At 43.3% G+C, this 14286-nt stretch overlaps 1 protein-coding gene across 1 annotated transcript in view; it reads left to right on the top strand.

Moving 5' to 3' along the window:
- LOC109926963 (atrial natriuretic peptide receptor 1) overlaps positions 1-14286 on the top strand; it is a 54512-nt gene that overhangs the window by 27482 nt on the left and 12744 nt on the right. The window contains exons 14-17 of the mRNA XM_048620137.1: positions 3341-3445; positions 3552-3671; positions 5435-5528; positions 6498-6585. Coding sequence (XP_048476094.1) covers positions 3341-3445; positions 3552-3671; positions 5435-5528; positions 6498-6585 — 407 coding nt within the window. The remainder of the gene's footprint in view (positions 1-3340; positions 3446-3551; positions 3672-5434; positions 5529-6497; positions 6586-14286) is intronic.

Genomic DNA, 14286 nt, shown 5'->3' with positions numbered 1-14286 from the left:
GGGGAAGGGGATTCTGAAATAGAGAGAGAGGGGGAGGCAGATGGAAGATGGATAAAGGAGCAGATAGCTGGAGAGGAGACGGACAGGTCAAAGAGGCCGGGGTGAAGCCAGTGGTGGGGAGTTAGGGTGGGGTTGGTCAGTCAAGGGAAGACGGACAGGTCAAGGAGGCAGGGATGAGGCTGGTAGATAGGAGGTGGGGGTGGGGGTGGGGTTTGAGGTGGAAGGAGCGGATAGGTGGGAGAAAAGAGGACAGGTCAAGGAAACGGGGCTGAGCTGGGCTGGTTTTGGGATGAGGCCAGGCGCCAGCTTTCTGACACCTCCTCTTACGGCCCCGTTGATCATGACCCCACCCCCGACCACCAAAACATCATCTCCCAGACCATCCACAACCTTATCACCTCAGATGACCTCCCACCCACAGCCTCCAACCTCATGGTTCCCCAACCTCATCGTTCCCCAACCCCGCACAGCCCGTTTCTATCTCCTTCCCAAATTCCACAAACGTGACTGCCCTGGTCGACCCATTGTCTCCGCCTGCTCCTTCCCCACCAAACTTATCTCCCACTTATCTCAACTCCATTTTCTCCACCCTGGTCCAGCAACTCCCCACCTACGTCCGTGACACCACCCACGTCCTCCACTTCCTCCAAAACTTCCAATTCTCTGGTCCTCAACTCCACATCTTCAACATGGACATCCAGTGCCTATATACTTGCATTCCCCATGCAGATGGCCCAAAGGCCCTCCGCTTCTTCCTGTCCCACAGGCCTGACCAGTCCCCCTCCACAGACACCCTTATCTGCTTAGCTGAACTTGTCCTCACCCTTAACAACTTCTCTTTCAACTCCTCCCACTTCCTACAGACAAAGGTGGTGGCCATGGGTACCTGCATGGGCCCAAGCTATGCCTGCCTCTTTGTAGGATACGTGGAACAGTCCCTCTTCCGAAGCTACACTGGCCCCATCCCCCACCTCTTCCTCCTCTACATCGATGACTGTATCGGCGCCGCCTCGTGCTCCCACAAGGAGCTTGAACAGTTCATCCACTTTACTAACACTTTCCACCCTAACCTTAAGTTCCTGGACCATCTCCGATACCCCTCTCTCCTTCCTGGACCTCTGTTTCCATCTCTGGCAACCACCTGGAAACCAACATCTATTTCAAGCTTACCGACTCCCACAGCTACCTAGAATATACCTCCTCTCACCCACCTTCCTGCAAGAATGCCATCCCCTATTCCCAATTCCTTTGCCTCCGCCGCATCTGCTCCTGAGATGAGGCATTCCACTCCCGGACATCCCAAATATCCTCGTTTTTTTAAGAACCGCAACTTCCCCTCCACAGTGGTCGAAAATGCCCTCGACCGCATCTCTTGTGTTTCCCACAACTCATCCCTCACAGTCCCTCCACGTAATAACAACAAAAAACAGAATCCCCCTCGTCCTCGTGTACCACCCCACCAAGCTCCAGATTCAACACATCATCTTCCGCCGCCTGCAATCTGACCCCACTACCAAGGACATTTTTCCCTCCCCACCCTTATCTGCCTTCCGGAGTGACCGCTCTCTCCGTGACTCCTTTGTCCGCTCCACACTCCCCACTAGCCCCGCCACCCCTGGCACTTTTCCCTGCAACCGCGGGAAGTGCTACACTTCACCCCCCTCACCCCCATTCCAGGCCCCAAGAAAACCTACCACATTAAACAGATGTTCGCCTGCACATCTGCTAATGTGGTATACTGTATCCGCTGTTCCCGATGTGGCCTCCTCTACATCGGGGAAACCAAGCGGAGGCTTGGAGCCCACTTTGTAGAACACCTACGGTCGGTTTGCGGCAAACGACTGCACCTCCCAGTCGCGAACCATTTCAACTCCCCCTCCCATTCCTTGGACGACATGTCCATCCTGGGCCTCCTAGGGTGCCACAACGATGCCACCGGAAGGTTGCAGGAACAACACCTCATGTTTCACTTGGGAACGCTGCTGCCCAATGGTATCAATGTAGACTTCACAAGCTTCAAAATCTCCCCACCCCTGACCTCATCCCAAAACCAGCCCAGCTCGTCCCCGCCTCCCTCACCTGTCCATCTTTTTTCTCCCACCTATCCACTCCTCCCACCTCAACCCCCACCCCCACCTCCTACCTACCAGCCTCATCCCCGCCTCCTTGACCTGTCCGTCTTCCCTTGACTGACGAACCCCCATCCTAACTCTCCACCTACGCTCACCTTTACTGGCTCCATCCCTGCCTCTTTGACCTGTCTGTCTCCTCTCCACCTATCTGCTCCTTTATCCACCTTCCATCCGCCTCCCCCTCTCTCTCTCTCTTTATTTTAGAACCCCCTTCCCCTCCCCCATTTCTGATGAAGGGTCTAGGCCCGAAATGTCAGCCTTCCTGCTCATCTGATGCTGCTTGGCCTGCTGTTCATCCAGCTCTACACCTTGTTATCTCTGCTATAACTATTGTTGTTTTTCTATACGTTTTAGTATTACTAAGTTTACTTTTGAGATTTATTTGGAACCCAAGGCATTGACTTGTGCAGTATGAATACCACATACATTATGTCCCACAATACAAAGCTATTTGCTTGTCTCTCTTCAACAGTGTCTCGTTGGGAATGGTTGAGGAAAGACTGCACTTTCCCCATCACGTGCAATATTTGTTCAGACCTTTTTATATTTAGTTATACAGATTCATTTGGAGTCAATGCAAAGTAGGGTAAATATCTGAAGGAAAAACATTTGAAAGGGTGTGGGGGAAGTGCATGTTGAGCAGGACTATTTTGGATAGCTGTACCACAAAGGACCAACATTGACACAATGGGTCGAATGGCTGGCTTTGTCCTCCATCATTCCCTGTTTTGAGTTACCTACACTTCCTTAGAAACCTGAACACAGTCCATTAGGGACGGAGTGGAATCAGAATTGTGTTTTCTCCTTGTTGCTGTTGTAATTAACTCTTTTAAAGGGAAACCTGGTGTCATGATTTAAATCAAATCTCCATTCTTTATTTGCTGAGGTGCAGTTTTAAAGCCGAAATTTTCTCCACAAATGACACGATGCAGCAAAAAGTGTCAACAGGATTTCGACAAATTCTGTGTGAGAGGTTTAGGCAATCACTTGGGCATGTTGGTGAGAGGAGAAATTTGTTTTTTGTGTAGATGCATAAAATCATACAGAGCAGAAGACAGCTTTAGCCCATTGAGTCTGTACCATCATGGGTTGATGGTTAATATATTGGGATGGAAACGAGTTTGAGTGTGAGATATCTGTGACTTGCTTTTCATCAGAAGTGGCTGGTCTATGAGATTTTTTTTTTAACATAAATCCTTGCTCTTCAGAAAGAAGATGCAAATTCTACCGAATGTAGCCGGTGCCTTCCTTTACCGGAATTAATAAAAGGAAAATCAGAAAATGCCTGTCCTTGCCCTGCTGAATACGTCATGGTAAGAAAGCCAGTTTAAACAACAGAAAAGTTGAGGAATTATGAAATGACTTTGACAGTAGAATGGACTTTTATTTTTTTGACTAATTTCTCCTTTTGCTCCACAGCTGGTTAGGAAATGCCAGACGAAGAATCCGACCAATCGGCCCACATTTGAACAGATCAAGAAGTACCTGCACAAAATTAACCCCAATAAAGTCAGCCCTGTAGACATGATGATGACCCTGGTATTGATAGAGAATTGGAAATTGAATTTGTTATTTTACACAATGTAAACATGATTATATACAAGTACCTTCCCAATTGTGGCATCAACATTAAAAGTTAACTGTTATATACAGTACATTTATTGCAAAATTCTATGCAAAAAAACAGAAAAGGCCATTTGGCCAAATTGATCCATGCTGTTGTTCATGCTCCACACTGGTGTCCTCCTGCCTCTTTACCTTACTCTGTTCTTCTATTTCTTTCTCCCTCATGTTCTTAGCTATTATCCCCTCAAATGTATCTGATAAACTCACCAGAACCACTTTCTTCTGTGGTGGCAAGTTCCACGTTTTCACCAGTCCCTGGATGAAGAAGTTTTTCTGAGATTCCTTTAATGGCTTTAAGTTAGTCTGTTACCTTGTCTTTTTGTTGTTTCATAATTCCAAACTTCTCTTCAAGATAAGATAAGGTCAGTCCAGCCAAAGCATGCTGTGTTGTAACTTGACTAATTGACCAAGAATTGTATCTAAGCATCATGGAAGAACAGACTGGAGAAGTTGGCGTCATTTTCCCTAGAATGGATTGAGAAGACATTTAGTAGGGTGTTCACAATTGGGAAGAGTTTAGACAGATTAGTGAGAGAGAAATGGTATCATCTGGGAAAAGGATCAAAACCAGGGAATACAAGTCGTCAGGGGAACCAATGAGGAAAAAGCATTTTTTACATAGCAGGTTGTAATGGTTTGGAACATGCTGCCTTTAAAGGATGGTGGAAGCAAATTCAGCAGTAAATTTGTAAAGGCAAAGTACTAGAAAACAATAAAAATTGCAGGCCTGTGAGGAAATGAACACTGGAGGGAGACTATTTGTTTTCTACTTCCAAAGGGCATAGTCACAATAAACCAAAATAGCCGTCTTCTGTGCTGCTTGTTTCTGTGGACCTGCTTATGATCTGCTTCTTCCTGGGTAACGTGCAGTAGCATACCCCCTCTTCTACTTTTGAAGCACATCAAAAATATATGCATGAAACAATTAAATCCCTTAACTATTGATTGTCCACCTTCAATCAAAACTTAGCCACTGAAATTGGACTTGTTGCAAGTTGTGAACGTTTGCTCTCATGGATAAAATAAAATTTACTCCTCATTTGCTGGCTTGGTTTTCCAAGAGAAGGAGCAGGAAAGCAAGCTCTCTCTTGCAACAAAGGCTCCCTTTTGGAAGGTGGTCCAAAAAAAGGCATACACAGCCTCGAGGAGAATATGGGTGAGGTTCTGATACAGGGTGGATAGACCCTCAACCACTGGGTGCATGGGGATGTGTGTTGGTCGATCACGTTTGCTAGTAAGTGCAGAGGGGTACAGCAAGGGTCTCTGTCCTGTGTGGCAAGGTCTCCAGTCCCATGTGGCTGTGGAAACTCTGACGGTAAGAATGTGGGCCTCTGGCCTTCCAGTGGGCAATAGATGTGGTCCTTCCCAGTAAGTACACCCTGCCAACAGCAGGGTCTGTGGCAGTAAATGGTTCTATTCGTAGTTGTCATCTTGGCACTGCCACATTCAATGGTACCAGAACAGACAGACATTGGCACAAGCAGATCTGCAAAACGAATATAGAATGACTACAAACATAGTTCCAAATTTGGAACTAACTAGAGATCACCATAGAATTCAGGTTAGAAATGTTCCCTTACTTACTTCACTTACTGTCATGAAAGAGAGAAGTTGACGCTCATTCTGGTTCTGTCACACTGTTGGCCTGATCATAATTGATTTATGTCTGTGTTAAGATGGAGAAATACAGCAAACACCTGGAAACACTGGTAGCTGAAAGAACACAAGACCTGGTTCACGAGAAACAGAAGACGGATCGTTTGCTATACAGTAAGTCCTGAGGCTGCAACACCTTCTTAAAATTTCAATCACATTCCAACTGTTTAATAGAACAATGAAATCACAATTAATCATAAACAAAAATCTGCCTGTTATGTATTGCTCTGGGCAAAACTGATAAAAGGCAATCCTGGGATGTATTGTCACATGTATTAGATAATGGGTTAAGTGAACAAGTAATCGTAATTAAAGCAGTCTTCTGGCAGAAGCAATTGAGAGTTGAATCATGACTTGTTCAGGGGGTGTCATGTGTCCATTGCCCATGGAGCATGCTTTGAGATTTTGGTGACTGAAGAAGGTCTGGGGGAACAAGCAGTGAGTTAGTCGCCAATTTACTGCTCTGACTTTCAGTTTAGGAATTGTCACCATCTTATCTCTATGTGGCAGATGGAGAAGGGGAAACTGCATATTAATGAGGTGATCTGACATATTGAGGATCTTAATGCATTCAGATGAGCCCCTTGCTAGGGAAAATCTTGCCCCTATGTTCAATACTTTGGAAAATGAGGGATTTTTGCTCTCAATGGCAGAAAGCTTCTCACTGCCAATCTCTCTCCATTCTCCCATCCTTCTTACTATTGTCCATTTTGTTCTGGAGGTCATCCCCCTTGTTTTAAACTGAGCAATGATCATGGGTCAAAATTGTAGTCTTTATCTTGTATATGAGTCATGTATTGTGAATGCTTATTGACTGGAGTGTAGCACTATAACAGTGTGAAATATGCAACCTGTTTTCTTGCGTTCTGCATGTCGACTTGTACAATTTGTCTAAAAACCTACGCATATCTTAAGATTTGAATGGTGATTTGAAGACACCATGCTAAATTATTTTAAATGAAGAGAATTTGTGCTTGGCAAATCAGTTGTTATCCCCTGACCATATTTAGACCAACACCAGAAGAGAACATGACTTTACATTTACATTTTGTCTGTCGCTTAAGATATTGTCTCTCTTTTTAGGTATGCTGCCAAAACAGGTAGCTGATGACCTAAGACAAGGAATCACTGCTCAAGCTCAGAACTATGCTAGTGCAACAATATTCTTCAGGCAAGTACAACAGGGACTGTTATTTATTTTTTAATTTTAATGAAATAATATCTCCCAAGGCACTTCACAGGAGCATTTCTCTTAAAAAATTAAGATACCAAACCACATAAGATGATGTTAGTGGAGGTGGCCAAGAAATGGGTTTTAAATATCTTAAAGGAGGATTTTGAGAGAGGCAGAGAATACAGGGAGGAAATTCCAGCTGTTAGGGCCCAGGCAGCTAAAAGTCAGCCATCAACACTGGCGTGATTAAAATTGGAAATCAGAAGTAGATGTGCAGGAACATCATGACAAGATTGTCAGAAGGTGAGTGCAAGCTTTTAACATTTATTGCCTAAAAACTATACACAAAGGTGGTGGGATAACAAGGTGTAGAGCTGGATGAACGCAGCAGGCCAAGCAGCATCAGAGGAGCAGGAAAGCTGAGAAAGCTGAAAGGTGGTGGAGCAGGATTCCACCTAGTGCTGCCTTCCACCAGCTCTCGGTCGTAAATTCTGACAACATGATAAAATTAGTTCCTTACATATGTACTCGAGTATTGGTATAGTCAGTCCTTTACTTCAGATCTCCCTGTAACATGATACTTTGCACAAATTGTTAAGCTCATGAGCTATTCACATTTTTCAGCTTTCCCACTCATCATGCCTCACCAAATCCCTCAGAGAACATGGAACAGAAACAGAAGTTGTTGGAAAAGCTCAGCAGGTCTGAGGAAGGGTCACCGGACCTGAAATGTTAACTCTGACTTTTTTCTTCAGAGATGCTGCCAGACCTGCTGAGCTTTTCCAGCAACTTCTGTTTCTGTTCCTGACTTACAGCATCCACAGTTCTTTTGGTTTTTATTCCCTCAGAGGACATGTAGGACATTGTATGCTCCCTTACTGTCTCCTGTTAATGCAAACACACTGACAGAATGGGTTAGCAGCTTATCTCAGTGGGTGGCACCTGGCTGTGACACTTACAATGACCTGGATGCAACAGCAGTGAAGACCAACAAAGGAAAAACTGATTCAAAAGACACCCTTGTGGCACCTGAACATCACAATCCCATGAAGAGAAAGATAAATTCTCATTCACCTCTTCTTCTACATTGCACAATGGAGAAGATGGGAAAGTATTGGCTTGGTAAAATGAAGCACCTTTATCTCCTATGAAGAACCTCTGAGCTGTGCCACTGCTTCTGCAAAGGTGAGAAAATCATTTCACACCTTCTCCAGGAATGAATCCGGTAGATGAAAACAGGAGTAAAGCACATACTGAAGATGAGGACAAAAAATTGATGATTTCTCTTTGATCTGTAGGGTAAGAAGTTCTCTTTCTGTATGGAGCGGTATTAGTGCCTCATCCTTTTTTTTTTATCCTGAAGCTACTCCTCTGCAGACAATGACATCTTGGGAATTCCAGCAGAAAAGCAGAATGCACCATCAATGATAGAATAAACTTGAAGATTCAAGGAAATTAGACCTTTTGAGCAATTGCATGAGAATCAGTATCTGTGGAGTGTTCTAATCTGTAAACTTTAATGTTCAATGTTAGCATCTGGCATTTTCTCTACAAGAGTTATATTAGTTATGGGAAGGGCAGCTTCAAATATTTTTGTCCTGTGGTCAGTACTCCCACATGATTACCCTCAAGACATGGTTGGCATTTAGATAGTCATCTCATGCAGTGTGTTCACTTCCACTGACTGAACCATTTCTAGTGTGTGGTTCCCTGTCTGTGGTTTGGTGCTATGTGATTGCTAAAGTCTGGGATTGTAATTCAGCGGTCTCTGTTAGCTAGTTAGCCTTCTTCAACTCTTGCTTAATTTTAAAATTTTCAAGATCCACTGACTTTCAGCTTTAAGCTGGTCTACGTTGGAAGCTCTGTAGTTTGAACCTCTGTTTCTTTTTTTAAAAGATAACTTGAATACGCCCATGAATCGTTGATGTGTTTCAGTCACAGACTCTGGCTTGCACTTTATATGTATTAATATATATGAATATTCAAATATTAGTTTGGTCTAATTTGGATTTAAGCATCTCATTCTCTCTGAATTATATTTCACTGGCTGTTTGCAGTTTTGAACTAGCTCCTAGTGTGCTGTTTCGGAGGTTTAAAACTTTGCTCTGAATCTATCAAGCACATCTTGATGTTCTTTGCTTATTGTTGGAGGTTTCTCTCTCATACAGTTGATTCCTGCAGATACAGCTGAGGTACTATCCATATTACCTGAACCGTCAAGGCTCTCAAACATTTCTACTTGCAAGACTGAAGATTCCTTTCTCACTCCAGAATCCAAGATTTCTCAGATTCTGTGGCCACCTTTCTGCCTGTAGAAATGTTTTAGGCTTCACTGATTTTATAGGAAATGTTGAAACATTAAAAACCAGAAGTAGGAGTAGGGATGTGAACATAGGAGGTATGGTTAGTAAGTTTGCAGGTGACACCAAAATTGGAGGTGTAGTGGACAGCGAACGGGATCTTGATCAGATAGGCCAATGGACCAAGGAGTGGCAGATGGAGATTTAGGTGAATGTGAAGTGTTGCATTTTGGAAGGCAGGACTTATACACTTAATGGGGAGTGTTGCTGAGCAAACAGACCTTTGGTGTGCAGGTTCATATTTCCTTGAATGTGGAGTCACAGGTAGATAGGATAGTGAAGAAGGTGTTTGGTATGCTTGCCTTTATTGGTCAGTGCATTGAGTATAGGAATTGGGAGATAATGTTGCAGCTGTACAGGACATTAGTTTGGCCACTTTTGGAGTTTAGAGTGCAATTCTGCTCTCCCTTTTAATAGGAAGGATGTTGTGAAACTTGAAATGGTTCAGAAAAAATTTACAAGGATGTTACCAGAGTTGGAGGGTTTCAACTATAGGAAGAGGCTGAATAGGCTGGGGCTATTTTACCTGGAGCATCGGAGGCTGAGGGGTGACCTTTATGGAGGTTTATAAAATCATGAGGGGCATAGATAGGGTGAATAGCCAAGGTCTTTTCCCCAGGGTGGGAAAGTCCAAAACTAGAGGGCATAGGTTTAAGGTGAGAGGGGAAAGATTTAAAAGGGACCTGAGGGGCAACTTTTTCACACACAGCATGGTGCATGTATGGAGCGAGCTGCCAGAGGAAGTGGAGGTTGGTATGATTACAACATTTAAAAGGCATCTGGATGGATACGTGAATAGGAAGGGTTTAGAGGGATATGGGCAAATGCTAGCAAATGGGACTAGATTTATATAGGATATCTGGTCAGCATGCTCAAGTTGGACTGAAGGGTCTGTTTCCGTGCTGTATATCTCTGACTCTATTTGGCCCTTCATACTTGCTCTGCCATCTACTATTCATTTTTGATTGATCTATTTTAAGATTATTTTCAGCTGCTTTCACTTTAAGTATTGCAGCTTCTACAGTATGAATCCTCTCATTGTACATACAACACTGGCAGGTCCTCCATATTCAATCTGATTTTGAGGGCTCATCCATTTCTAGCAATGCTTAATGTGACTAATGGCAGCTGAGATTCAGGATTTTGGTCTCCCTCTCCTTCTCTGTCGTGGCCAGGTCTTCTTCACAGGAATGAATCTCGTTGCCTGCTCGTAGTTGCTGCTGTTGATGTTGCAGGACATTGGCTTCAGTATAGAATAAGCAGACCAGTTGACCTCATCATTACTTTTTCCAACATAAAAAGACTGTATCTCCTTAAAAGAGAAAAGCCCACTTCAACACCATTTTCATCAAAGGGTATAGGTTGACCTAGGACCACTTGTTCCAAAAAAAAAATTTCCAACACTGTTAGTTTCATCCTCTTCCACTGTTCTCTGAAAGAGCAAACTAAGGTCCAGATATTGTCTTCCAGCTGGTCACTTGTTTTCCCACTGTCTCTCTAGCATCTCCTTCAAGAGAAATGAGAGGCCTTCCAGTGTCCTAGGCATCAGGCCTCTTCAGTGGAGACTCACTCTTGCTGCACAGAGTTAACTTCAGTTTCTCCTGCAACAGCTAAACGTAGAAGATTCAAATCCACACAAGCATCTTTGCTTAATAAAGAAGAGTGGTGATCAGGAATGGCAAACAAAGTATTAGTGATCTCTACTATATTGAAACATAGGTTGCACTGGGCCTCCCACACTACTTTTAATATCTCCCCACCCTGAAGTTGAGTGAAGGACAGTCTGAGAAATCCAGGCTCCAACTACAACACAGAATCTGAAAGAATAAATTTGCTTGCTCCAGTGTACGATTTAAAATTAGTTGTCCTGCTATTAACCATGATACTCCACATGATTTGATCCACGACTTCCCTCAGGAAGAAAGAATCTTGTTTTTCAGTATTCTCTATTTCTTGGAAAGCTGTCAACTGGATAGTCCTTCTCCCCATCCCCAGCAGTGGCCCAATTTGCTGGGCTGGCCTTGAAGTTCTGTCACTGCTCTCCATTGTTGCTAGGCTTCTCTTTGTTCTTGGTGTTCCAGTTGCTGGGCTAGCATTGTGGTCCTTCACCATCCATTCTCTGCTGCTGGTGGTCTTCTCTTCAAACATTTTTGCTTCTTGCCACCATTTTTTTGTGTGTGCTCACTGCTTACCACCTTTTAGGTACATCATTAGGAGCTCAGGATGTATGAAGTTAGAACATAAACATATTGCAAACTGTTAACTGCCTAAAAACTAACTACATATGCATGGTAGAGCAGGGTTAGGGTTAAGCAACAAGTGCTTTCCCCCATCTGACATCATGATGGCATAGTTCCTTTATGCACATTCTCAGTTGCTATTGTCAGACTGATGGTACAATTAACACTTCTCATTAGAAGGTGAGTGCACATTTCTGCAGCTCTACATCAAACAGATATTTCAGAGATTGCTAGGAGGAATTTGCAAGCAAGACACTGCTTGACTGAGTCAGTGAGCACAAGGTGACTGGTAAATGGGACTTGGTGTGTCTAAGGACATGGGCAACAGGGTTTGAATGAGAGATAGTAGGAACTGCAGATGCTGGAGAATCTGAGATAACAGGGTGTAGAGCTGGATGAACACAGCAGGCCGAGCAGGAAGGCTGATGTTTCGGGCCTAGACCCTTCATCAGAAATGACTTCAGGTTTACTGAGGATAGGCATATGGGAAGTCAGCCAGGCATTCACTGGATTAGTTGGAATGCTCAGACCTGTACATTTCTTCAGTCTTCCTGACCAACCTAGTACATAAACTGCACATCAAGGATTTTGGCCGCACAATACCTAAAAAGGCCAGGGTATTGTAAAGTGAGAGGCCTTCTATTAAAAGAACCAGTTTGCTATTCAAGACTGTTTGATACAGAGTGTCAGCAAGTTATTACAGAATTATGTCTTCACTCTGAGTGATGGGAAGCATAGTTATAAGTATATATTTGCTACAACTGTCAGCAGCTCTCCTGCTTAGCAAGCGAATGATCCTGACGATGCCAGCAATGTATTAAACAGGAACTGCACCTCCTTCTGAATGAAAAGCACAATTAACCAGGCTGTTTTCAAGCATTTGGAAGTGAAGAAAATTAACTAAGTTGAATTGAGTCTTGCCAGTGAAGATAAAAGACTTGCAACTGTTAACCTACTTCAGTTACCTGCCCATTTAGCAATTTTATGAATGTCTTCCTATATTTTGCCAAAGTCCTCCTTTGTTTTAATGGTACCCTTCCATTAGTCCACAAATTTTCCTAAATCCAAATAATTTGTGTATTGAGACTACCAATCTGGGACTTTGATAGCATTTCAAAAACATTTAAATATTGATTGTGTCTATTTCATACTGCTTCTCATCAAGTCATAGTGATACAGCAAGGAAACAGACCGTTCGGTCCAACCAGCCCATGCCACACATAATCCCAAACTAAACTAATCCTCATGTTATACTTCCGTATACTAATGGTGAGAATAGAGTCATAGAGCTGTACACTACGGAAACAGAACCTTCGGTCCAACTCGGCTATGCCGACCAGATATCCTAAATAAATCTAGTCCCATTTTCCAGCATTTGGCCAATATCCCTCTTAAACCCTTCCTATTCATATACCCATCCAGATGCCTTTTAAATGTTCTAATTGTACCAGCCTCCACTATTTCCTCTGGCAGCTCATTCCATACATGCACCACCGTCTGCATGAAAAATGTTGCTCCTTGGGTCCCTTTTAAATCTTTCCCCTCTCTCTCCTTAAACCTATACCTTCTAGTTTTGGACTCCCCACCACCCCAAGAAAAGACTTTGCCTATTTAACCTACCCATGCCCATCATGATTTTATAAACCTCTATAAGGTCGCCCCTCAGCCTCTGACGCTCCAGGAAAATAGTCCTAGTCTATTCAGCCTCTCACTATAGCTCAAACCCTCCAGGCCTGGCAACACCCTTGTAAATCTTTTCTCAACCCTTCGAAGTTTCACAACGTCCTTTTCTATAGGAGGGAGACCAGAATTGCGCACAGTATTCCAAAAGTGGCCTAACTAATGTCCTGTAGAGCTGCAACATGACCTCCCAACTCCTATACTCAATGCACTCACCAATAAAAGTTGGCATACCAAATGCCGCCTTCACTATCCTATCTAACTGTGACTCCACTTTCAGCGAACTCTGAAGCTTCACTCCAAGATCTGTTTGTTCAGCAACACTCCCCAGGACCTTACCATTAAGTGTATAAGTCCTGCCCTGATTTGCCTTTCCAAAATGTAGCATCCCACCTTTATCTAAATTAAACTTCATCTGCCACTCCTGGGTCCATTGGCCCATCTGAACAAGATCCTGCTGTACTCTGAGGTAACCTTCTTCGTTGTCCACGACACCTCCAATTTTAGTGTCATCTGCAAACTTAGTAACTATACCTCCCATGTTTACATCCAAATCATTTATATAAATGACAAAAATCAGTGAACCCAGCACCAATCCTTGTGGCACACTGTTGGTCACAGGCCTCCAGTCTGTAAAGCAATCCTCCATCACTAACCTCTGTCGTGTACCTTCAAGCCAGTTCTGCATCCAAATGACTGGTTCTCCCTGTATTCCATGTGATCTAGCCTTGCTAACTAGTCCACCATGAGGAACCTTGTCAAATGTCTTGCTGAAGTCCATTAGGATCACATCCATCGCTCTGCCCTCATCGATCCTCTTTGCAAAATTAAATCAGTGAAGAAGTAACAATGTTGATACCAATACACTAATGTAAAATGTCATCTGCTTTTGAACTGTGTTTACTGCATTTGTTATAAATAAATGTTGTGACTGTAGAAACAATTTTACTTATTAAAGGAAGCTTAGAATTTGACATGCTGCAGAAGGTTCTGGTGACTATTAAATGATATATATATAAACGAACATTATTTCTATCTCCTTCCACAATCCCAGGATATCACAAGGTGCGTTTTCAGTGAGGAAAGTACTTTATATGAAGTGTTGCAAAGCAGCAACAATCAATTTGCACACAGTCAGTTTTCTGTTTTAGTGACTTTGGTTTCAGAATAAATATAGGCCAGGGAGAATTCCCCAGGGCTTTGAATAGTGCCATGGGATCTTTTACATCCAAGTGAGATGGCAGATTCTTTCATGCTTCATCCATTTGAAGAATGTCACAAACATTTTCTAGGCATTGGAAGAATTATAACTAAGTGTTGCCTGAAGTTCTTCCTTAACGTATGAGATGGCAACTAATCTGTGTCAAGTGGGGGCATGTCATGTGAGACAATGTTAATCTGTGATGTATACATGATCT

This window comes from Rhincodon typus, chromosome 3, assembly GCF_021869965.1.
Source record: "Rhincodon typus isolate 14 chromosome 3, sRhiTyp1.1, whole genome shotgun sequence".
In the NCBI taxonomy this organism is placed as follows: domain Eukaryota; kingdom Metazoa; phylum Chordata; class Chondrichthyes; order Orectolobiformes; family Rhincodontidae; genus Rhincodon; species Rhincodon typus.
The sequence above is the reverse complement of the archived record's forward strand: the minus strand, read 5'-3'. Positions and strand labels throughout refer to the sequence as shown.